Source organism: Vanacampus margaritifer, chromosome 1 (assembly GCF_051991255.1).
Source record: "Vanacampus margaritifer isolate UIUO_Vmar chromosome 1, RoL_Vmar_1.0, whole genome shotgun sequence".
Taxonomy (NCBI): Eukaryota; Metazoa; Chordata; class Actinopteri; order Syngnathiformes; family Syngnathidae; genus Vanacampus; species Vanacampus margaritifer.
Window position 1 is genome coordinate 47,083,250 of NC_135432.1, and position 22,590 is coordinate 47,105,839.

General features: G+C 35.4%; 2 protein-coding genes and 1 long non-coding RNA gene across 3 annotated transcripts in view; 2 read left to right on the top strand and 1 right to left on the bottom strand.

The window, feature by feature from the left end:
* enpep (glutamyl aminopeptidase) overlaps positions 1-21,495 on the top strand; it is a 57,999-nt gene extending 36,504 nt beyond the window's left edge. Inside the window, exons 11-20 of the mRNA XM_077560944.1 lie at positions 42-124; positions 6,535-6,671; positions 8,598-8,653; positions 8,743-8,893; positions 11,797-11,870; positions 11,984-12,088; positions 14,087-14,260; positions 15,150-15,290; positions 17,450-17,531; positions 20,242-21,495. Of these exons, the coding sequence (XP_077417070.1) occupies positions 42-124; positions 6,535-6,671; positions 8,598-8,653; positions 8,743-8,893; positions 11,797-11,870; positions 11,984-12,088; positions 14,087-14,260; positions 15,150-15,290; positions 17,450-17,531; positions 20,242-20,388 (1,150 nt within the window). The 3' untranslated portion in view covers positions 20,389-21,495. The remainder of the gene's footprint in view (positions 1-41; positions 125-6,534; positions 6,672-8,597; positions 8,654-8,742; positions 8,894-11,796; positions 11,871-11,983; positions 12,089-14,086; positions 14,261-15,149; positions 15,291-17,449; positions 17,532-20,241) is intronic.
* The window catches only part of LOC144048747 (glucosamine-6-phosphate deaminase 2), a 267,445-nt gene that overhangs the window by 228,326 nt on the left and 16,529 nt on the right, over positions 1-22,590 (bottom strand). The gene's annotated exons all lie outside the window — the stretch shown is intronic.
* LOC144045076 (uncharacterized) lies at positions 1,943-3,014 on the top strand. The gene is made up of 2 exons (XR_013291422.1): positions 1,943-2,085; positions 2,712-3,014. It is a non-coding gene; the product is annotated as an uncharacterized LOC144045076 (long non-coding RNA).

Here is a 22,590-nt window from a genome sequence, read left to right on the forward strand (position 1 = left end):
TGACTTCAACTTGTCAATTTTTGCTAATTTATTCCCTACAGTTACAAGTGGACTATACCAATCAAGTGGCACTCTGTGAAGAGCAATAAAAACATTTCAGACGTGTTTGACAAGAGTATCACAGGTAGGGTACTCTGCTTCAGTTATCATCATTGCTGTGTGTGGGGACAGTATGGAGGACCAAAACTGCCAAAATTGAAAATAAATAAATGACAAAAAAATATATATATATATATATATATATATATATATATATATATATATTCTTATTATATTCGTTTTGATTTGAACTTTTATTCATTTATTTATTTAATTAGTCATCATCCACAAGGGGAGAGCTTGCAGTTTACCTGCCCCTGTCATACGGACCCCAGAGGGTCTATTCTCTGTTCTGTTCAATGTCAACCATGTCATGCACTACGACCACCCTGATTTTAATGCAAATGAAGGATGCCGCTATGATTGGCTAGTAAAATGCTTTTTTTTCCCATCCTTCAAAGGTGCAAACCATTGGTTTAAACCATAAGCCAAATTCTACCAGTGCAAAGTCTACGAAAATAAAAGAGACAACTCCACCCATGCGCACAGTTGTTTATTTTCTAATCTACTTGGGAACTTAGAAAGGCAAAACTCAAACTACTGTGATAAGAAATCGATACAAGTAAGAATGAAAAAGGTTAAAATAAACAAAGATAAGAAAAAACAGCTAAAGAGGAACGGTCTTAAATGAGGTAGTTCTCTAATTAGGCAAAAATGGGAAAGTTAAAGTTAACCTGATTACTCAACCATTTGAATCACCAATTTTCACAATCTGGTTAATGTCTTCAAAGTTCCATTTACACATCGTTTAGCGTAGCAGTGAGAGAGTTCATCAAACAAAATTTGTCCTCGCAGCCCAGAGTCTGATCTGCTGGCTTTAGAGGTGCTTCAGTAGCAGATTACAACCTTGCCAGCATGCTGAATTTGTATTTGTTCACAAACACCACAAGAATCCATCTTGTACTGCTCCCACTAATCCGTTGGCAACTGACCTTTTTTAGGTTGGAACAATCAGGCGTTGTTTTTTGTTTATTAAGCTGTGACTAAATCAGGAAGCCTGAAGCCATTACTTGGAAACAAACAATGAACCAAACATGGCAACACTAGTGGACAAATGCATGGACACTGCAGTTAATTCTGTTCTCGCTAAATCACTCAAAATTTCCTTTTTGAAGAAGAACAGCGAGAGGCACTTCATGCATTTTTAGCTGGCCACCGAAAATTTTCCGCCGAATATGGCAAAAATATGCATTTTCGGCATTCGGGCGAAATAAATTTCAAGCCAAAAGAATATGGCCAAAAGAGGATGTTGTGCTGACGCAAGCAAAAAAAAAACACACACGCAGCAAGCAAGTGTCTGTTTGTGTTTGAAATGAACACCAAACACGGGAGTGAGTGTCCGCCTTGCTGTTCGCTGGCGTTTGAGTACCGGCAGCTTCATTGTGCACACCGGAGGAGAGGGTCGCTTGGTAAACTATTGTCCAGCATTTCAGCGGGTCGAAAAAAGAGAGCGCTGCCGTATGGAGGTAAATATGGTGCAAAAGTAACTTGTACCTCTAAAAAAATTTTTTTAGTTGTATTAAAAAAAAATTTGACCTGTAGAAAAAAGTATAAATTTGTGTCTGTAAAAGTTGTGATTTGTACCTGTAAAAAAATGTGAACCTGCAAAAGAAAAAAAAATATTGTATCTGTAAAAAAAAATTTGTACCTGTAAAAAATGAAAAAAAAAAGTGATTTGTACTCGTAAAGAAGAGGGCGGGCTCTGGAGGATTTGGGCGGGCTAAAGCTCAACCTCATTGGTTCAGCGAACAACAGTGGGTTGATCTCAAATGACGCCACGTTTTTATCATTAATATGCACAAGCCCGAAATTCGAAACAAACAGAGTAGCCACAGCAGTTTACGCGTCATTTTGGAATAAGAGGACGTCCCAGGCGAGAAAATTTCAACATGGTTCAATATACAAACACTGTGTGAAACAGCTTAAACGTTGGTTGACATGAAGAGCACTCAAAGTGGACAGAAAGAAAGAAGTTTTAGTATGAAGGTAAGATTTATTGTACGATCATAGCTCATAATCCGGTGCTAGCTAGCTCATCTCATGTTGTAAATTGTCACGAAAACTGAACACATTAAAGTCACGATTTTCATTTAAAGAGTTGAAGCCTACCAGTGTAAACATACGATCAATAGCTTGTCCCTGCACTTCTTTCATGTCTTTAAAAATAACCTGTATACTTGAACTGAGATATATTAAATTCGACACCCTTTCATAAGATGTGAGTTCATGATGACATATTTGCCGTTTTTATTTCAACATTCTATACAGGACATACAGTATCCCATGTGTTGTTAAAACAAGTCTTGCAGTGAAATTCAAATGATCATTCTTAACACTTGTAAACATACACATTTGCCTTCAACATTGAAGCCAAATAAAAATAATACAAATGGAAACGTTTATGAACAATGTCTGTGTCTATCAGTATTACCACTATTTCTGTTAAGATGTGATAAAATCTTCGTTTTTTTCTGGCTAACAAGATAAAGCTAAACGTTTAACTGATTACGTATAATGTCAGTGGTTGTGTTTTGATAATGACCCAGCGAGGAAGCTATGATTATTTTTTTTTATTGTTTGAATATGCTGACCCAACCATTCTGTTTGCACAGATGCCAGCATGCAGTCAATCAAAGCAACTTCTTGATTCATCTCTAGACGGTGGCACATGGTGTGACATCAAACCTGCTTCTAAGCGTCTGTGAAGTCCAACAAATGAGAATCCTTGATACACTGGTTACTGTTCTGAGAGAATTTCACTGCAATCACCTTTGGGAAAGTGAAGAAATTATGCTTTCTAGACGTCTTCCAATTTTTAGTTTGAAATGTTAAAGGAGTACAATTTAATCCATATTGAGAGTTATTTGAAATAGATCAAATAACGTGTATCATTCAATAAACAAGATTGTGCATCATTTGAACTGTTTTATTTGATGTCCAGAAGAGCCGTTTCTGCATCCATTGCTGTGGTTGTGTCAACCTTGATTTGAAGATCAGCTGGGTGTTCCATCAACGCAGCAAAGAAAGCTCATGCAAAAAAGAAAGGCTGGAAGTGAACACCATCTCAATAAAGCGCCAAGTCATTCCACTAACCCATTCTAGTCACGTCTAATCAAGGCTAACGTAAGCCAGGCTTGCATAACCTGGCTTTGTACACGCTCCCGGGGAAAACAAGAAGCCCTCATTAGTCAATAGGCGAAATTGCGATCAATTATGTCAAACGACAGCAAAAAGACAGCAAAAAGACAGCAGTATTCTTCTTACAAACAGAACAAAAGTTATTAATGGAGCTGTTTGAGGAATTGAAGACTCATCAAAAAAGGCAATAGTGCTGCTATCAATAAGACGAGGGAAATATCATTGGCAAAAAAATAAATAAAAAATAGCCGACAGACTAAATGTATAAGTTATAATTGTTTCATGTTAGATGTGCATTTTACATTAATAGTGTTATTAATTATTGATTTAATGTAAAGCACTTCGAATTGACCTACATATTCATTCTTTACTGTTACATCTCAACAGTAGCCAAGAGCGATCATGGCAACAAGTCGGCAAGTAGCCTATAACAATATATATAAAAAATAAGATTAAATAGGTGTTGAGCTGTAAATATATGTTGCCCACCATTGTAGCCACCAGAAAAAAAGACTAAGGCCACTGCCACAGGTGGGGGACCTCCGCCTGCTACATTCACATCAGCAGAAGATCTGTGAAATAAGACAGGCTTTTCCTCAATCTGGCGTTACTTTTGCATCATATTTATCTCCAAACTGGCGAGTACTGCGCTACAGGTGAGCCACTCTTTTTTTCTGAGAGCCCCTCGAGCGCTTCCACTTTTTCACTTGCATTCTGGTGGCCGTGCAGTTTTAAACAAGTAAACATCACTATCTCCGGGTGACTACAGAACTGTACAGGACGCCGTGTGTGACTTTGCAGTCCATTCCCAAAGCTGATTGGCTGGTGCGAAGAAATGTATTTATTTTTAAACGTTGGTGAATATGTGAATGTGCCCGATTTTAAATTCGCCGCGCCGGGTCCCGCTCCAAATAGCCTACAAATGCGTCATCCGCACCGCAGCGCACGCATCCGTGCCTGCCGGTGCGAACTATTGTATAGTGACTATAAAGTGCAATTGCACCGTCAGAAAATACTCATTTGCTATGGAGGACCAAAAGTGCCAAAATTAAATAAATGAATACACCATTAAATAATTAAATAAATGTGTCATTAATTAATGAAATTACCTATGATTATTTGTAAATATATATATATATATATATATATATATATATATATAATTATTTCTCTATTTAATTAATTATTTCATGGTCACTGTGTTACGGAATTTCATAAATTTATTTTATCTGTCAAACTCACCCATCAAAGTTTGGTGGGCAGGTCCTAACACCTGATTGGTCACCAAGTCAAGGCAAATTCATTTCAGAACAATAAATTGATGCAGAGTGAGTAGCTAGTAAACACAATTCGATCGGCTGGGTGGTGCTATTGACCTCAATAGGTGCGTTACCATTAGACTCAGCTTTACGCTCTCATAAGGTGCTTTTTGAGACATGTTGAAATGGAAGTCACTTTTTCCGCATTTTCCTGTTGTCATGTGATCCCGCCCGGTAAAAGGAAGAAAAGGAAGTTGGAAGTACAGAGCCACTCACTTTTGTGCCGCGGCTCCATACACGCATACTATGTATTCTCGTGACGTTCATGAGGAGCCGCTAGCGTGACGTAACCGCCTACAAGAACTGCGAAATCTCGCAAGAGTCGAGACGGGATATTACGAGAATTACGCCTCAGAAGCAAATCACTCTTCCATGGAAACACCTACAAGTCAAAACTGTACTTTCTACTGTACTAAATAGTAGAAATATCGCTTTTATTTTTATGTTGGTTTTGCACAATAACAAGCCTCGATCACTCTATTTCAGCAAAACAATCCATCACCTTAGCCGCCATGTTTCTAACCTCTTCACTCCAAAGCAGTCAATTAGACAAGATTTGAGTGAATCAGCCCCGCCCACTAACTTTGACGGGCGAGTTTGACAGATAAAATAAAGTCATGAAAGACTGCAACACAGGAACATGTAATAAATAAATACAAAAAGAATTATATATATATATATATATATGTAGGTAATTTAATGAATGACCCATTTATTTAATTATTGGTTTATTTAATTCCATATGTAATTAATAAATGACACATTTAATTATTTCATGGCACATTTATTTAATTATTTAATGATGTATTCATTTATTTAATTTTGGCACTTTTGGTCCTCCATAAGTTGCTCACTCCGCGTTTGGTGTTTTATGAACCATTCGCCAGCATGTCTTTGATGTCTGTGGTGTGAACACATTTCAATTTACATTGGGCTTTGTTAAAGTGTCCGTTCTAAATAGGCCTAAATGTTATAATAGTATGATAATTTGAATTAATTATAATAAATGCAATGATAATGAAAAAAAATTGCATCATTTTTTTCAGCGTTTTAGTTTTCGGTTTTTGGCCAAGCATTTCTCATTTTCAGTTTTCGATTTTGGACAAAATATTTCATTTCAGTGCATCCCTAATGTTCGTGCTTTTTTTTTTTCCTACGACAATGACATTCACATCAGCTGCAGTGATTGGTCAAAACAAAAGTTTGGTAGGTGTGCACAAGTTGGTGCATTGTCCAATCAGCTCGTAGTATTCTACAGAATGTCCAATCTTTCCCAAGCAAATCACAGTGGAGCGGTCCTTGATTGATATTGTGGAGAACTCCCTTGAGCGAATCATAATTATCAACCTGGCTATTGACATGTTAGGCAGATTAAGGAAGCAATGTGTACGCGTGAGCTTGTGGCGTTGCGATGGATGGGTCTGTGAGGGAGCGTATAGGGTCTAACCAAGAAAAAACAGGAAAAAGAGAGAAAAAGAGAAGCAACGTTCTTATGATTCCCACCACACAAAACAAGGGATAAAGAAAATGGTGGGAAGACGCTGGTATGCTACTTACTTCCATCTTGGAAGAGATACCAGAAAGAGAGAGCAAGAGAGAGGGGGTAACCCCCTCGAGTTTATCTGTATCTAGCATCCCCCAACAGCAGGGCCACTACCTACGTCTCATATATCATGGAAGATTACCATCTTGCACCTCTTTAAAAGAGAGAATTTTGTGAAAAATATTAAGATTAAACTTTAGTCCATCTTCAATTGAAGATTTTGAGATCACCCTAATTCCTTGAGGTCAAAGTAATTAACTCATTTGCTCGCACAAAGTATAAATGCGTTCTATTTTAAATATTACTATGCACCTAAAGACCTATTTATACCTTTTTAAATAAATAAATCAATACATTTTGGGCAGCAAACTTTAAACTTAACTCGCTTGGTCAATCTAAAGTAACATTTTTGTTTTCACTCATTCCACATTTCAGAGCACATTCTAAGTGACTACTCACCTTCAGTGGACGGCTTGCTGAAGATCAACAATGATCATATAGGATTCTACCGAGTTAACCATGAAGATCAGATGTGGAACGAGATTAGCCAACAGCTTCAAAACAACCACTTGGTAAACTTTATACATATTTCCACAACTGTACATGTACTATATATCGCTGGCATTGGGCCGAAACTTTGTACCTCCAAAATACCGTATTTTCTGGACTGTAAGTCACACTTTTTTTTTTTTATAGGTTGGCCGTTCCTGCGATTTATACTCCGTACGACACGTGAAAAAAGTATACCAGGGAGAATATAATTCCACAGACAGCCACAAGAGGGCAGTCTAGATTTATAATATAAAAGACTATATACCGTATACTTAATGCGACTTTTACTCCTGTGCTACTTGCATATGTTTTTTTCTACCTAATTATGCATTTTTGGCCTTGTGCAACTTCTACTCCAGAGCAATTTATAGTCTGGAAAATACAGTAGTCACATTTCAAGAGAGAACCCCAAAAATTTGTTCAGCCATTAATATTACATCATCAAAGAGTGCAAGTCATTTTAACACTTTAGATTGTTCAATAATTTGTAAACGTAACACCCACGCGTGTGGGACTGACTGACCGACAGAATAGAATTTTGAAAAAATATGAAATTTACTCAATTTTGACTCATGAGGTGGCGGCCCAATGCCAGCTGTACATATATTGCTGTTATATGTTATAGTTAAAAAGCTGCATTAAGGTATTGTCACGGGTACAGTATAAACACCTAAGGCAACATTCACACTGCAGGACGTGATGCTCAATTCAGATTTTTAAAGGGACAGTGACATAAAAAAATAACTTTTTTGAGCTTTTAGATGATGTTAAAATGCTAATTCCCCACCAAAAACATCACCGAAGTGGTGCTTTCTTCCTCTATGAGAAATTCTAGGTCATTCTGCTCTCCAAGCACCAGCCCCTCCCAACCTGAGGAAACAAGCGGGTGCTCACTGTATGACGTCATTAGGTGCGGACCCACCCCTGCACCGCGGACTAAACGCACGCCAACTTTCTCTGAGCCCTCTATGCTCGCAGGATAGTGATAAAAGTAGCAGCCTTTGTTAGTAAACATTCTGTCCAAATGAATTAAAAGCAATCAATTATCCTTCACATTTGGAATGCCAGAGTGCAATGACAATTGGTCGTCTTACAATCCCAGAAAGGTTGTGGCTGACACTTGTGTAAATGCTCTTGAACCTAACTGAACGAAGATTGTAGTGCTTAGTTCGCTCGCCCTGAAAGCAGCAGGTCCCCGGTTCGTGATCCACTGAGGGTTTTTTTTTCTTCCTCCTCTCTCCCTCTCCTCCCGTCCTCCTCCACTACGATTTCTTGCAGCAAAGGGCCGTTTTGTGTCAGGTTTATTCAATTAAGATACATGTATCTAACATTTTGTTTAAAATTTTTATTGAAGAATTGATGACTTATGTGGCCATTTAGAGAAGTGCTCAAACGCAGCGCTCCAGCAGCATGTCAGACGAGAGGGGGCGCGGCAACCTAACGTGGTTTTACTGAACCGGGCGTTTTGCTTCCGCATTAGAAAAGTAACCAGCAAAACACCTAATATTTCATACAAAAATAAATCGCCATGGTGTCAAAGGTAAGATTTAATCAACATATGCCTATAGTTAACTGTGGAAGGGTTTAAAATACCGTGATGTAATCCCTTTAAATGAGCCCCACTGTTACAGTATGTGTGTATAGTGTGGCGGAAATCCCGAACAAACTCACACACAGACAAATTTTCTTTAATTGGAAGATAACAAAAGATTTACTTGGTTGTTTAATATTTCACAATTTATGGATGGGCAGGCACGCTCAAAATCCAATTATTTGCATACAGGCACTGAGCTGATTGGTAAACACAAGAGAAACGGCTGATGAGAGCAGGTTGAAACAAAAACCTAACAAGCAAGACAAGATGACAGAACCCAATAAAACAAGAAATGCATGAGATAAAAGTCAACAAAAACAAAGTTGATGACATATTTTCTTTCCTATAACAGGAGTTTGATGCAGCTGATCGTACAAGCTACATTGACGATGTGTTTGCTCTAGTAAGGTAAAGTACTGTATGTGACAAAATTGCAGAGCAAACAACATATTAATGATTTATGTATAGTAAAATCTGATTTTGAACTCATTGTTCAGGGCAGACGTAATAGATTATGGCCACGCCTTCAACCTTACCATGTATCTAAAAAATGAGGACCAGTACATTGTATGGGAACGTGTCGCCGCCTCTATTGCCTATGTTCGGGACATGCTGTCCGGCAATACTGTTCTTTATCCAAGGTTTCAGGTGGGTAAACATTTTTTTTCTCCGTAATATACATATAATAATAATAATAATACAGTAAAGACATGTCCCACTGAATTTCCTTTTGAAAATCAATTCATTTTACTAGTATGAGTATTTGAATGGTCAGCAGTTATGATTCAAATGCAATCTTTGTAAGAATATATACTTACTTACTATACTATATATACTTACTATACTTTGCATATAGACCATTTTCATATATCAATGATAATAATAATGATAATAATGATAAAAATAATAATAATAATAATACAGTAAAGACATGTCTCGCTGAATTTCTTTTGAAAATCAATTCATTTTACTGATATGAGTATTGAATGGTCAGGAGTTGTTATCATTTAAATGTAATCTTTGTAAGAAAGAAAAACATAAAAAGTAATAGCTTTAAAACTTTTAATTGCCAAATGTCTTTATCATTATGTGTGTCAAAGTTTCATGATTTGTAACATGCTTTCTTAAGATTCCATTTTTTTGTATATATAGTAGCGGTGTAATAATAAATGATTTGGTTTGGTTTATGGTTTTATTGAACATATAAACATAAAGAAAACACATTACATGTTTAAAATATAAGTTGAAGTAAAACAAGAAAAACAAGAATAGGAAGAAAGAAAAGAGTTTATATGCTCAAAAGGGGTAGGAGGAAGTTAAAAACGTATCTAGTCCTACCCCTTATTCGTTTTATGTTGATAAAATGATAAGGTTAATGTATTTCAACAAAAGGAAATGTATAAACCTAGTCATATATACAAGTGCACTTTAGCATACGCACATTCGCAAGCGACATACTGTATGTACATGAAATTCATAGGCATAAACCATAATACATTTATAACATATATATATATATATATATATATATATATATATATATATATATATATATATATATATATATATATATATACTGTATAGTTATCCTCATACTCACATATAAAATTTGGATTACACTCATACCAATACATCCAAAGAAATTACAGCATATATCTAATTATAATAGCTCATGTCTGATGTAAGTAAAAAAAAAAATTAAAAAAAAAATTAACTTGGTTTTAAACAATGTTTTAAATTCAGCAAGTGACTGACATCTTTTCAGGTCAGTTCCAAAACCATTCCACAAATTAACACATTTTACAGAGAAACACACCTTTGCTTAATATTTATTCTTGTTTTATTTTTTTTGTAGACACTTGTACCACTTGTTATAAGGGACTTCAAACAGCTTCTGAGTACTGTGGCAGAGTAGATTGTTGTGTACTTTATACATTATTTGTGCTATTTTAAATTCAACTAAGTCGTAAAATTTCATTGTATTTGATTTAATAAATAGAGAATGAGTTGGTTCTGTATATTTTGATCGATTTATAATTCTTATGGTTATGGTTAGGGTTAATTTAATAAATCTTTTGTATGAAATGTTTTTCTTTTTACATGCATTCTCTATCCCCTTCGTCATACATGCCTTATTTAGACCTTTATATTTTCTGGTGACTTTTGTTAATAGACAATGTTTATTGTATAGAGAAATAATAGTAGACTGAAATGCACTGTATGCAATATTGGGATCATCATTTGAATAGACCTCAGACCAATTATGTTTTTCTAAATCCAACTTAAAGGCAGCCATGGAGCATTGTGTTCTTAGTCTTGTTTTTTGATGTGTAAGCTATTGTTGGTTTTATTTTTTTTAAATCAAAATAGTCTTGGAAGATTGCAAAGACCGGAAGATGATCACGTTTATCATTAATAAGAAGTTTCTATTTTATTGTCAATTTTATTTATGAATATTTTATCTATTACTGTAGCTGTATCTATTGTTATTCTGCTACGTTTCATAATTACAGGGGATAGATTATTACTATGCATTGTATTTATAAAATCAGTTGTTTTCTGATGCCCATGTTAAAATCACCACACATTATTTGTGTATTTTTGGTGTCCTATACATACAACTTATAATGACATTTGGTGCATTTTTAATATGTACTTCTATGGTTAAACATATTTGAATAGGAACATTGGTTTTGAGTGAACAGATCTGAGTGCATCAAATGAAACTGAATAAAACCATTCCATTTTAAATGTATTGTCCTTGAATCGTGTGTGTGTGTGCGTGTGTGTGTGTGTGTGTGTATTTATTAGGGGTGTCAACATTAGTGCATTAATTATGAGTTAATTTAAAGTTCCTTAATGCCACAAAAAAAATTTTAACAGGAGATTAATGACCGCCCCGAAGCCTGTACTGGGGGAAATCTAGTCCCAACGCAGCAGATACGTTCATGTCAAAATTTAGCAGGAATAAGTTTAATAATAATGTGGAGACTGGGGTTAAGTTGTATTTTACAATTTTATAAATGTGCAGAATTTCACAAGTTACTTCATGTTAAAGATTAGATAGCTCTTAATATGAAAAGAAAAATGCACTGTCACCAATGTCTTAAAAATGCAATTATGCCATCTAGTGGCAGATAAATGACCTCAACACAAATCAATATCATACCTTTTTATAGTGCAATACGTCTTTTTTTAATTTTAACACAATGTTATGAATTATTATGAAATTGATGTATTAATGACTAAAAGATGCAGCCATATTTCTATTGAATATTTTTTTCCACTTTTATGTTAACAAGAGTATGCAAACTTTTTTTTGTACATTTTATTGTACATTTAGAACAGATATAAAATTTGTGATTAATCGTGAGTTGAAGTCATACGATTAATTATGACCAAAAAAAATAATCGCTTTAGACCCCTAATATATATGTATATTACAGCATCAACAAATCAGATGTTGCATTGGCAGTGGGCAAATACTGTACAGCAGGTGTAACAATACCGTCCTTAATTGTCCATCTGTTTTTATCTTTTCCTTCCCCCAGAAACTGTTTCGCGATCATGTAAAAGCAATTTCATCTGAACTCGGATGGAATGATACTGGAACACAGATACAGAGGTTTGTCAAGCTCAACAAATGAATATGATGTAAAAAGTCAATAAATCATTAGTAACATTACTACTATCTATAGTGTATGATGGTGTCAAGTTATTGTTGGATATTTCTGTCAGGTTATTGCGGGAGACTGTGCTCGGCATTGCTTGTCAAATGGGAGATCAAGATACATTGAATGCAGCGTCAGACATTTTTGACCAGTGGATTAATGGAAATCTGAGGTTTGTAACATTGTAAAAGCCTGATTTACGCTCGTAAGAAAAAATTGTTGCTTTAGTGCTTTTTATTAATATTATTATCAAATAAAAAATCACTGAGTGAGCTGAAATTTCATCCAATTGTCCAAAACATGTTGAAGTTCAAAATGGCACCGTCCAAAATTTCAAAATTGATTATTGCCATTATTATATGTGGGAAACATATTTTTATTGTACATGTAAGTAAAAATGTCCAAATTTTGGTCCATCAACTCCCATTATAAATCATAATTTTTCATGTTTTTTGATGCACTGTACATCTGATGTGTTTCACTGGGGCATCAACTAAACGTAGATTTTTTTCTAAACTTTAGTCATAATGCACTAGATGGCGCTAGAGAGCTGATTATAATTTTGATTGAACTGACTTATGTGCTTCCTATGTCCCCATTCTTATACCAAAACAAGAAAGCACGGTTGGGATCGATAGCTCAGGTCTGTGAGCGTGAGTGGACGCAGTAACAGTGACGTGCACACGCGTATGAGTGTGTGATGAGTGTATATGTGCGCGTGCGTGAAAATTCCAATTTGGATGTGAATTATATATATATATATATATATATATATATATATATATATATATATATATATATATATAGGGATGCACCAAAATAAAATGTTTGGCCAAAACCAAAAATGCTTGGCCGAAAACCGGAACGCTGCAAAAAAATTATGCCAACTTTTACTATCATTCCATTTATTATAATTAATAAAAATTAGAATATTATTATAAATTATTTATTTAGCACTGGCATTTTAACAAAGTACAATATAAATTGAAATGTGCTCACACCGCAGACATGTTGGCTAATGGTACATTAAAAAACAAACGAGGGTTGAGCATCTTCTGGCGGTGCGATTGCACTTTATAGTCAATGTAGTTTGCACAGGCGGGGATGGATGCGTGCGGTGGGATAAGGTGCGTCACACTTAAAATCAGCACATTCACATATTCACCAATGTTTAAAAATAAATAACTACATCTGTTAGCACCAGCTAATCGGCTACAGGAATGGACTGCAAAGTTACACACAGCGTCCTGTACAGGTCTGTCGTCACCCGGAGATAGCGGTAAGTGTTTCCATGTTTAAAACTGTTGAGTACAATAGTGCTAGCATTAGCTAAAGTATTTAGCCTGGAAAAAGTGGAAGCGTTCGAGGGGCTCTCATGAAAAAAAAGGGGAAGGCGCTGAAAGAGTGTAGACCCACTTAAATGTTGTACACCAAGCGACGCCCCTCTCCTCCAGTGTGCGCAATGACCCCGGGAGCTGCTGCGATCGACCGGTGCAAACTCACACGGTGAAAAGCCAGCGGGAAGAAAAGGCGGACACTCACCCCCGCGTTCACTGTTTAATTAAAACAGACCCTTGCTTGCAGCGTTTTTTTGCTTGCATCACCACAACCTATTTCGGCCATATTCTTTCAGCTTTAATTTTATTTGGGCCGGATGCCGAAAATGTCCTTTTTCGGCGGCCGAATATTCGGTGCATCACTAATATATATATATGTATATATATATATATATATATATATATATATACATATATATATATATATATATATATATATATATATATATATATATATATATATACTGTATATATATATATATATATATATATATATATATATTTATTTATTTATTTATTTATAGATAGATAGATAGATAGATAGATAGATAGAGTTAGTTGTGCTCTTAGGACAATATTGCTTTTATTGTCAATAGAGGGCATCAAAAACAAACAAATAAATAGAAACTATATATTTATGGATAGGTCTGATTCCACTGAACATTTTGAGTGGTCGCAAGTAGAAAAAATATTCTGAAATGACTTCCAATAGTGAGCCAAAGAAATTACGTTACGAGAGTTTATAAACTAAAAAAAGTTGTAGCAATATGTCTTTATCTTTTTAGAGCAACCCTCTGCCAATGAGACAATAACAAAATAATTTTATTTTCCAGCGATGTAGCAGTGAACCTGAGGTTGCTAGTTTATCGTTATGGCATGAGGAACTCAGGCACTGAAGCAAAGTGGAATATCATGTTTGAGAGGTACCAAAAAACCTTCTTGGCTCAAGAGAAGGACAAGTTGCTGTATGGGCTGGCATCCGTACAGAATGTAGCACTTCTTTGGAGGTAATTGAAATATCATTGTCAAAATGTTTGACTCATCAAATTTAGAAACATTCTCAACTAAATCTTGTGTGTGGTTCGTGGCAGTATATTTGAATAAATTACTTCATGATTGGCTTCATGGCAAACGATCAGATGTAGATATTTGTGTTGAATAAAATTTGAGATAGACTGATATGGATTTTTTTCAGGGTCGATACTAATGCCGATTATTAGTAGTCAAGGAGGCTGATAACCAATATTTAAAGGCGATATTCATTTTCAGTACAAAAAAAATACAAAAGGGGGGGGGGATATTGGCGTCAACCTTTTTTAAAATCCAAATGCCAATCTTATTGAACAATTTTTCTTTTTTTTTTATCTTAGGCAATTGACATCCTTTTAAATTTCTAACAAAACATTAAGGGAGCTTTCAAGGTAATGAGTATGTCTTAAAAAGTTAATTGGAAACTTGGAGCAAGTAAATGCCATAGCTCTCTATAGTTTTCTACAGTAAATATTTTTTCCCCAAAATTAAAAAATACCTGAAATCTTAAACTTTCACATGTATTTGGTTCAGAAGGTTCCCAGGGTCAGTAGCATCTCTCAGTAAATAGTTCCCTGAGATGAATTTTTTTAGATTTACCTTATATCGGCCATCAAAAAAAAAAAAAAAAAAGCCGATACAGATATTCGTAAAAATGCCCAATATCACAGATAGCACAGATAATTGGTCAATCCCTAAATAAAATGAACATCTCATGATTTTTGTTTTTATTTTCCTAAAATGGAAGGAAGTACTCAATCTACAAATACTGGAGATAGCGTAAACTAAGATTAGACTAAAAATCGCTCATGAGTAATGTGTACATTAAAACAGATGTTAAAAAACAACAACTCTTGTGATAAACAGACTCCTCGAAGCCTCCAGAGATACAAATGTGGTGAGGAGCCAAGATCTGTTCACTCTGGTGAGATACGTGTCCTACAACCCACTGGGTCAGAGCATGGCCTGGGACTGGACCACACTCAACTGGAAATACCTGGTTAACAGGTCAGTGCTACACTACTGACATGTATCAAAATCCATCCGTCCATCCATCCATCCATTTCAGACTGCTTATTCTCATCAGGGTCATAAGTGAGCTGAGGCAAATTTAATTCAACTTCCTTGATTGACTCTGGGAAAAAATGAACAAGCAATAAAAAGTCAATTGTTGTTATTATTAGGTGGTATTTTATTATCTAATCTTTGTATGGATTGCTTGCTGATAGAGGGAATGAACTATACAAAATACTGTGTTATTAATTGTAGATGCCAATAATACTTGGAGGTTATGTGTTTTGATTAATATATTAAAAAAATGTATACATTAGTTTTAATACTTAAACATAAATGTGTTTTAACCTACAAAATAAATACCAACAGCGATCTGCTTTTGGAGCATGAATGAAGTCCAATACCCTCAACACCACCATAAATTGGGTTGTGGCTGTGTTTTGGAAAACAATCATATTGAAACTCATGTTACATGGCAGTAAAGCACACACCTCTCAAAAATATTTAATATGCTACAAGATTTAACATGCCCCAAAAAAATATCACTAATTTAGCCTTTTGACTTCATAAATGCAAACACGTGTAAAGTCATGAGCAATGCAATAAATACAGCGAATCGGAGAGACCAAAATCTCTGGAAAACCATCACAAAACTCAATCCGTGTTGCCTGCATCAAAGACAGACAAATGCACCACTGCGTTCCAACAACAACAATAAAATGACAATATCCTTTTAAATGTACAGTAGATGAACCATTACTCAGTCTCACTCAGAAGGTACTCGACATACATAGTAGATATGTATCTATTAGGAGTGTCATCTTTATATTTTACATTTTAAATAATAATAATTTAGACAATGTTAAAAACCACATTGGATAGGACTGCTAACGTTTGAGGTGTGTCGAATAATATATATATATATATATATATATATATATATATATATATATATATATATATATATATATATATATATATATATACATATATATACATATATATATATATATATAATTTTTATTTTTTTTTAAGGACTGCTAACGTGATATGACAACAATTTGGCAGTCATATGAGTGGGATGCTGTAAACCTTTAAGTATAACAATCAAAGACTGTTAAAGAGAAACAGTCCACAATACCACTACAATATGACATCGTCTTAGCTCATAAAGATTAAAGCTGTTTACGAGATAAAATTAATGTCTATTCGGCACAGTTAAGTCAGTGTTGATCACAGTGACAAAAAAACTGACCAGAGTGCTTCGTTGTTCCATAAAAACAGTTAAAGCCATTATACTCATTTGCAGTGCCATTCTTTTCCATTGAAAGGTGCTGTTCCAAACAAGTATCATGTGACCTCTTACATTTCATAGCACAGCACAGTTTATTGTTATTTTAGTTAAGGAAAAATAACAAAAAAACTGCAACTTTTTTTTTTTTTAAACAATTTCGTTAATGAAATAAAATAAAAACAAAAATTTTTTTTTTTTTAAGCGAAAACTAACTGAAACTATATTTTATGTTTACAAAACTAACTAAAACGAACTATAATTATAGCGAAAATGTCGTTTAGTTTTAGTCTTAGGTAACTAATTTAATACATGAGCCTTTGTGGATGATTTTAAATATTTTTATTTCGACATTCACCGGAATAAGGACGTTTGAAAGTGTGTCACACAGAAGTGATCTCATCTAGCAGCAGCCAATAGAAAAGCACCTTTAGATGACAAGTTTGCCTGCTTGACTTTTTGCTCTAATGGCTCGCCTCGCCAGCTTATTCATTTAACTCAGCCCAAATGCAACACTAGGTAAGAAATGTGTCACTTTTTTCATTTTTCCATCGTGTTAATTAAATATTCCACACAAGTAATACACATTTTAAAAAAACTAATACTGAAACTAACTAAAATAAAACTAATCTAAAACTAAGCATTTGAAAAATAAATAAAACTAATTAAAAACTAACAGAACCACCCTGAAAACTAATTAAAACTAACTAAATTTAAAATTTCAAAACTTTAATGACCCTGCACTGCACACAATACAAATCACTTCAGGCACCACCCTTTTTATCAGACCAGTGCCCACATGGCCAATGCTTTTATCTTCCTGTATTCCGTTGATTATTGAATAATGAATTTTCTTTTACAGATATACTATCAATGATAGGAACCTGGGCCGTCTTTTAAATCGACTCTCAATCAGCTTCAACACAGAGCTACAGCTGTGGAAAGTAAGGAATAGTCTGTGTGCTACCTAATGCACAGTGTTTTTAATTGTTGAGAACTGTAAGTGTAGTAAACAAATGCAGCTATGTTGCATTTGACTAGACAATATTGATGTTTTTTACCCAATTATTTATTTTTTAAGTTTGTAAAACATTGCCCTGTACAAAAGTGAAAACCACACTGATTTCAAAGACATTTTACATATGCGGCAGCATCGTATCTAAACCCAAACGTTGTAAGGTTTTATCCAGAGCCTCCTCGTGACTATGTCAGAATATCTTTGAGCAAGACACTAAGCCCCCAATTGATATTGGTGGTGGGTTAGTTTCCACTCATGACTAATATTCCATTGAATATTTTGGAGTAATCCTTGTGTAACTCTGAGAATGTAAAAGTGCTTATAAAACTTTATTGTCACTGTTACAGGAACAATGTAAATCAAATTTCCTCAGAATGAGTGATGTTGAAGATAAAAGTAAAACTAAAAGATCAAAATCAGAATTATTCACAGGGCACACAATTCACTGTATTTAAAAGCTGCGCTCACACATTCACACTGTGTAAGCGGTAAGCTACTTAAATAGCCACAGTTGCCCTGGGCGCCCACGACCCCTCCGACCACCACCAAACATTCACACCTTCCATACACCAGTGTGATTAGCACTGGAGGCAATGTGTGTGAAGTGCCTTGCCCAAGGACACAACAACACATGACTTGGAAAGAGCGGGAATTGAACAGCCAACCTACTGGTTACTGAAGGACCGTCTCCACACCCTGAGCCACAAAGTTAGTCAACCTCGTCACGTTTTTAGTCGACTAATAAATGTAGCATTTTAGTCTTTATATAGTCCAAGCAACCCTAATTTTATTCATCTAGTTTTAGTCAACAAAAACATTTTTTGTCTAGTTTTAATCAGGACAATCACTTGACCCCTGTCTATTTTTTTTTGTCAGCATATTATTTTGAACATTTGGGATCTAAAACTATTTCACATAAAAATTTCTCTAACCTTCTTTATGAAAAACAACTTGACACAATTACAGTTTATCAACAAGTGGATACTATGGCTCCATGCTACGAGCTAGTAAATTAGCCAGCATTAGTTAGCGGTCGGATTAACATTATTGTTGAAACGTTATAACTGTTAGATTAATGTTACATTATAACTACAATTTACTTTTGTTTAACCTTTCACCGTGAATCCACCTCCTGTGTGTCCCATGTGTTTGTGTATGTTGCACTCTCTAGCTGCAGATTTTAAAGGGGATGTGTCACATGATAGTAGTCAGGTTTTCATCCAAATGTTAAGAGGGGACTCCATAGACACCATAGAGATGTGATCCACCAGTAATTTAAAAGAAGAAGAAGAACAGGAAGCGACTGCGTTGTGCGATGATGTCATATGAGTTTGCTTCTGTAATTCTTGATAAACGTACAATAGCAATTGCGTTTCTTTGCTGTTTTCCATCTAAAATTGCATTAATATTCGCTTAATTAATTAATTCCAAAAATATTTCTGTTTCGTCGTCCCCCATACCTTACTTTATCGTCCGCCATTTCTTTGTGACTACAAACGTTTATCCGGTCTTGTTAGCGTTTATTCGCAAAACCTGTTTCCGTAGCCAGAATTAGCATTTTCTTTTATTCGATACGCTTCAAAATTCACCCCTTCCAAGCATAAAAACTTTTGGGAGAATTTTGGGCCCTTTTTCGAATTTCTAGCGTTTCCAATCAGTTTTATTTTTCACATTTTTTGAAAATTCGAATAAAAATGGGTGGATGAATTGGAAACCCATTTAGTGACATATGAGCAGACAAGATTCTTGTTTTTTATTCATGAACTAAAATCTCAATACATTTTAGTCCAGTTTTTATTATTATTTTCGTCTTGTCTTCATTAGTCGACAAAAATGCATACTGATTTAGTCCCAGTTATTGTTTATTAATGAGGGTTTTAGTCTAGTCTAGTCTAGTTTTAATCCGGTGAAAAATGTGTGTTGACGAAATTACTTTTGTTTAGTTTTCGTTGAGTTTAGTTCGATGAAATTAACACTACTGTCAACATGTTCTTGTTATGTTTGCCACATTAATAGTCAGAACCTTTAAAGATATGTGATTTAATATGTAGCAGGTACGCAGGGTCCAAGGTCAGACTAGTACATGTCAGTTGTTCATAGTCATAGTCATGGGTGGCGTGAGAGGTTGAGGGATGGTGGACTCAAATACAGGGAAGTACGGCAGTAAGACTGGAATCAAGGGTAATACGTGAAACTTTAATGAAACACAGATGAAGAGGTGAGCAGAGAACCATGACTTGACGTGGCTGGATTTGACGAGCGTAGACAGGACATAACTAGACTGGACGCAAGAGGACTGGGCTTGACTTGGTTGGACCTGATGGGGCTTGACTGGACAGGACTGGGCTGGTCGTAGTGACTGAACATCAGTCAACCTTACGGATGGGAGATGACCACTCTACCACTGAGCCATGCCACCCCGGAGTGGACCCAGAAGTGGACACTTGAGACTGAGGGTTCTATTTTATTAGCCGCGCATGCAGCTGATTTATGCTTATTTCCTCGCTGATCCAAAATTGAGTATTCCAAACCACATATAATCTTGAAAATTCAAATCCAGATTTGGAAATCCAATCCTGCCTTTAATCCAGATTTGACCTTGTGTTGGGTAATGTGATGTGTGTTGTATCTTGCAGATGGAGCATTTCTTCAGTCTGAATCCCAATGCTGGTGCTGGGGAGATGCCAAGGCAGCAGGCACTGGAGACTGTCAGAAATAACATCCAATGGGTCCGGATGAATGAGGAAGAGATCAGACTATGGCTAGAGAGCAATATCTCCTAACTCAGTAACACATTTGAGGGAAGTCAACATATTTTCAGAGTGTGAAAATTAACATCCTCAGTAAAATCCAAATGACTTCAGCCCATTTAGAATAAACAGGATGATTTTGAATTCGCATGCATCTGTCCCTTGTTAAAACAATTTGAACAGGTGGCACAAAACCACACACTTTCTTGCTTATAGTGTCCAGTAATGCGCTTGTGCTTGAGGATCACTAATATATTGACCTTGCATTTCAATCTATATACAATCCACATTTATATTTGAAGGCCGTGTAAAGTGAAATCACAGACTTTTTTTTGGAAACACTAGATACACGTCTGATGATAATTGCTGAAAACGTGTAGACTGAGAATGATGTAGTACTGAATTGTGGCGATTTAATGTTGTGTTAAACTGAGCGTGGCTTAACATGATGCATTTGGGCTCCTCCCCCACTATATTAGAACTTGAACTGCCCAGTGACACGTTGGCCAACTAGTTGGCAGTCGTGTTATGTTAATTGCTGATCGTGACAGAAGATGGTACCTGGGCAGGCTTTCACCTGTCTGGCTGGGACCACATCCCCTTTTTGTGCCAGCTAGTTAGCTAGCTCCCTCAGCTACCTCTCTTCAGCTTCTACCCTAATGGCTCTTGGTCATCTCCCCTCTTTCCCGTTAATCTGTGTGCTAAATTTATACTATAGTCCCTTGTAAATTAATACTATAGTCCCTAGTAACTATTCAATTTTGAAGATGAATCTCTCAACGCAGTTTGATGTTGTGTAAGGTACCATCATTTTTATTCTGCAGGTATACAAATGTATCAACAGTAGTGGTATTTGATTGACAATTAACACTTGAGCAGGGTGTGGATTCAGCACTTTCAGCGGACAACAGTGTTTGAGAGTGGAGACAATTGATTGATTTTCAAGATTTTTTAAGCCTCGTATACACTTTTTAAAAATCATTTTTATTTGGTAGGTTTGTGAACAACACTCTTCTCTATGGTGTGTCAAATTTAGAAGATATTTACAGGGTCTTTAACTTTTACTATCTTTTTGCAATTTATTCATTAAATGTTCAACTCGTCTATTCTCAGAAATAAATGAAATTCCTTCCAATCCTTCCTTCCTTTCCTCAGTCTTTCCTTTGGTCTCTTGAGGTCTTCCTAATTGGTTGGAATTTAGATGTTTCTGGGGTTAGTGAAAGATTCTGGTTGGTAATCCGGTGGGTAGTAGGTGATGTCTGGTCGGTGCTGGATTTCACTTTTCTTTCTTTTCTTTGATCCTTCCTTGGATCTCCTGACAACGTCACGACTCTAGTGGGATTCTGAAGTATTTGGTTTAGGTGAATGGGATTTTTAATAGGTTTTAGGTGAATTAATGAGCACACACTCACATGCACGAACATATACACACACACACACCCGCACACACACATTCTCACGCATATACAAAATAAAAAATAAAATATATATTTTTAAAGAAATAAATTAAATTCAATAATCATGTAATACAATCAGGACTGAATAAAATTGTTGCATATTGAGTTTTAGCCAGACTTTTTTTTAAATAAGTAAAACTGTGGTGTGGTATCTTTATTCGTTGTCAGCTTGGAAACAGAGAATCCCAAAATACATTTAAAGGGATGTGTTGGAATTTCCCAGTCATTAATTAATTGAAAAAAAAAAACGGCATGGTGTAAGAAAATGGATGGATGGATTACATAACTCAAGACCGCCCCATTATATGATCTATATATGATATATATCTCAAATCCTGCAAAAATCTCACACATCCAATTATGCCAAATGTCATATACAGCACATTGGCTCAATTTAAGTGAAATATTATAAGAATTGAGTAATGTAGTTTATGATAAAAGGCTTGTTCAAATCACTTTTCTCCATTATCAAAGCTTAAATTGAGAAAAACAACTATGGTTGACATGACCTTCCACACCTTGTCACATTTTTTTTCAGGTTAATGATGACAGGTGACCTTTCACCTTGCTCAGCAGGATAGTAGCAATACTGTATTTGACTGTCTGTGAAGACAGGGGTTGGAATATTGGAGATCATCCACCAGTGACCATGAGCTGAGAAGTCAAATCAAATAAAACGGATTGAGACGGAGGTGGGCAATTTAGCCAAGAAGGCGTAGCATAAATTCAAAATACGATACTGTACAACTCAATGCAACTAGAAAAAAGAACAATTCAG